The sequence below is a fragment of the Octopus bimaculoides genome, chromosome 16 (genome assembly GCF_001194135.2).
Source record: "Octopus bimaculoides isolate UCB-OBI-ISO-001 chromosome 16, ASM119413v2, whole genome shotgun sequence".
Lineage (NCBI taxonomy): Eukaryota > Metazoa > Mollusca > Cephalopoda > Octopoda > Octopodidae > Octopus > Octopus bimaculoides.
The window spans coordinates 4,758,151-4,762,239 of NC_068996.1; the positions used below are offsets into that span (position 1 = coordinate 4,758,151).

Here is a 4,089-nt window from a genome sequence, read left to right on the forward strand (position 1 = left end):
AAGGATGAAAGGCAAAGTCAACCTCGGCAGAATTTGAACTCAGAATGTGATGACAGACGAAATGCCGCTAAGCATTTTGCCCAGTGCACTAACGATTCTGTCCGCTCGCTGCCACAATAATAATAGTAATAATAATAATAATAATAATAATAATAATAATAATAATAATAATAATAATAATGACAAACAAAGAATAACAAATGAACAAATATGTGCTTTTTTTAAACATAGTGTTTATAATAGATTTTAAAAAATTCAGTTGTTGACATTCAAACAGTTCAAAGCAGGTAAAAAAAAAAAAAAAAAGGGACTGCAAGTTTTACTTCTATTTCGATGGTTTAGAAAAATGATGAATATTGCGCAATTTTCTATCGGTCTGAGGCATGGGCTTGTATGCAAGCATGTGAATGCATATATCTGTATGTGTTGATAAGTGTACGTGCATGTGTGTGTGTACTTATGTGTTCTATCGAAAAATATTTATGCTGTTCGAAATTAACATCCCTTTCATTAATGCATGCTGTCTTTTTATTAACTCTATTTTTATTTATGAATGCATTACATTTCTACATATGTGCGCATGATTTTGTGTGAGTATGTATGTATGTATGTATGAATGTATAAAGTTATAAACAACAGAAAAAATTTGATGAAAATTTATTTAACAATAAGAAAATTCAAATGTCATAACAAATTGTTTTGTAACTTAAAGCAAGTAAAGATAATTTATATTATTGTATTTAATAATAAATAAATTGCATGTCTGCATTAATACAAAATGCAAAAAAAAAATTTTTAACAATGCAGAAATGTGATCTTTTGCATTTTTCATTAATGCAGACATGCAAGTAATTTATTTATCATTAAATATAATACTATAAATTATCTCTGCATGCTTTAAGTTACAAAACAATTTGTCATGATATTTGAATTTTCTTATTGTTAAATAAATTTTCATCAAGGTATTTCTCTTTTATTTGACTTTATACACTCATTTTTTTCTCTTCTATCGTACTGTATATTCTCTGTCTTGTAGAATGCTACATAAAGAAGCTTTTTTATGAGTACTACCGGATTATTTGAATCCATATGGTGTCACTTAAATTGATGTGTGTATATAGTTTATTGAAACTAAAATTTTATTTCACAACTTGAGTTTCATGCCTCTACAATTTTCAGGCAAAAACATGTATATACATACATACACACACACACACACATATATCTATATATACATACATACATACATACATATATATATATATATATACATACCCACATACATATTAATGCACACAAATATAATGTATTCTTATAAAAAATAATATATATACATACACATATATAAACATACACAACACATATATATATCTAAATATATGCAAGTGTATATTACAAAAACACATTGAAGACAGACTGAAGTTTAGAGGCGCATTAAACCGGGGCTAAATGGGCTGATAGTATAAGTCTTCCTTCTAGATGGGACATCATTTTGCTGCATGGTTTACTCTCAGCTGCTGGTGATCAAGTCAGCTGAGAAAACTGCAGCAATGCATATATCTAAAAAAATGCATATACACACACACACACATATATATATATATAATTGTGTGTATAGTATGTATGATGTATATGTATGTGTATATAAATTTGTGTGTGTTGTGTGTGTACTTATACACAGATATATGGGTATATATGAAAATACATGCACGCAAACATCTGCATATAAAATCAAATAACTATCTATATATATTTAATATCCTTATCTATGCATTTACTTGTGGTATTAGAATCGTGACACTGCTTGTGTTCATGTATAGAATGTACTGCAATTTTATTATGGCTGTGATGACAGGCATACATGAGTGTATGTAAATGTGTGCAAGTGTGTTAGCATCTGTGTTTTATGTATATAGAAAGCAAGTAAGAATTATATAGATAAAACATCTATATAATTTAATATTTTTTTATTCATTTTTTTTGTTTATTATTTATATTATTTTTTTTATTTCATTTTTTACATATCCACACCAGCAGGTTATGTAAATTACTTCAATTGTAATTTTATTAATAAAACCTTACCAAAGCTGATATTAGCATATTTTTAGCTGAAAATATATCATATACACCAAAAAGTGTGTATATAATCATTCGAGTACATGTAGCAAAGACTTCATGTATGCTGCAGCAACAAGCGCTGCATATGGTTGCCAGCCTTTCTTCCCAGTTCCATCAGTGTAATCTGCCATTCCTCGAATTACTAGGAAACTGCAGTTTCTACTTCCTTCCAGCGAGTCAAGAACAGCGTCAAATTCTGAATCGAAAGCCTTGATGCCATTCAGCTGGGCAAAATCCTTGCGCATCTTATCATTTTGGGTTACCATTTTGCCAGAGCCAATAACTCCATATCTAATGGTCACCTGTCCCTCTGTGTAGGACTGAAAATGAGAACCAGATGGTTTTGGATGCTCGTATTGAACAACAGTACCATTAGGTTGGGTTGCAAATAGCTTATCTCGCATAATAGATGGACGGTTAAAATCTGATTCTTCACTTTCAAGGAGATCTCTCCCTTCTTCAATGTAGGGATCCCATGGTTTTGCAATGGTGGGATTCCGTTCAACAGTGCACTTGAGGTTCTCAACAGCTTTTTGAAAGTTCTGATTGGTTGACGACCACGACTGTGTCACATAACTGTAGCCAATAGAATTAGGAATTTTCTCAGCTCGTTGGCAATGAACATAGAGTGAACCACTTCTGTCAACAGGCGTAGATACTACCACATCTCCGAGTCGAACATGTTTGTTGAAGTCTGAGAAGTGAGGAACGGCACCGCCAACGCCAACAAGAATAACATGTTCAACATAACTAAAAACGCCTGAAAAAAATAAAGAAAAATAAAAGGAAAAAATTATTAGTATTCTTTCCACACGGAAGAAAAATTAATAGTTTAACAAAACATAAATATTTTTTTAAAAGAAAACTATTGAAAGAACAACGTTTTCAGATGGTTGATTTAAGAGAGTATAAGAAAATTTAAGAACTTCTGAAATTATTGGCTCATCCATAAATAATTGAAAAATTGTATGAACTAAAAGTCGGAGAGGGATGGGATAAACTACCTGCATCAACTTGCTATAAAAGCAGGTAGTAATTTTACCTTATGCTTATTCTTAGTGCACGTTTTGAAGAGTGCAGTTCGATTTTAACAGTTATTTTTTCAAACCTATAATGGAAGTGACAAAGGAGCATTTTCAGCATATTTTGCTTTATGAGATCAATAAAGGCAACAACGCAAAGGAAAGTGCAAGGAATATTAACGCAGTATATGCTGAGAGCCTTTTCGGTCATGACTGACCATGGGATTGCACCTAGAATGTTTCTTTCCAAGGCACAAGTCCGGGCAAGGTCGTTTATGGAAGACCAGCAGTAGCCCATACATACCAGCCTCCCCTTTCCATGCCACCTATGTTATTCAATGGAAAGGCAAAGGCTGATACAGCTTGGTACCTGTGACGTTGAAACTCATTTCTACAGCTGAGTGAACTGGAGCAACGTGAAATAAAGTGTCTTGCTCAAGCACACAACACACAGCCCGGTCCGGGATTCGAACTCACAACCTCACGATCATAAGCTCGACACTCTAACCACTGAGCCATGCACCTTCACATGCAGTAAATACGGATCACGCAGTATATAGGGAGTCATGTGCCTTCACATGCAGTATATAGGGATCAGACAATAAGCATAAGCCAGTGTCAACGGTGGTTCCAGAAATTCCAAGGAAGACAGAGGGAAAAAATACCAATGATTTACATGTGGCTACATTTGGGAAAAAAACAGCACACACACACACATATATACATATACATACACACACATACATATATACATATATATATATATATAAATGCTATAATTAATAGAGCAAATAGTAAACAGTTGTCATTATTAGTACTCAGAAGTTTGAATGTCAGAGCAATGAACTACTGTATATTCTTGTTCGCTATTAATGGCAACAGATGCTACAAAAAAAAAACCTTTAAATATAAGGGAAGTAACTCAAATGGAAAAAGAGAAAAAGAAAAA

General features: G+C 32.5%; 1 protein-coding gene across 1 annotated transcript in view; it reads left to right on the forward strand.

Annotated features, from left to right (window-relative positions):
- LOC128249583 (probable serine/threonine-protein kinase clkA) overlaps window positions 1–4,089 on the forward strand; it is a gene marked incomplete at both ends in the record, with an annotated part of 265,810 nt that overhangs the window by 171,322 nt on the left and 90,399 nt on the right. Inside the window, 1 exon segment of the mRNA XM_052973504.1 lies at window positions 127–179. Within this exon segment, the coding sequence (XP_052829464.1) occupies window positions 127–179 (53 nt within the window).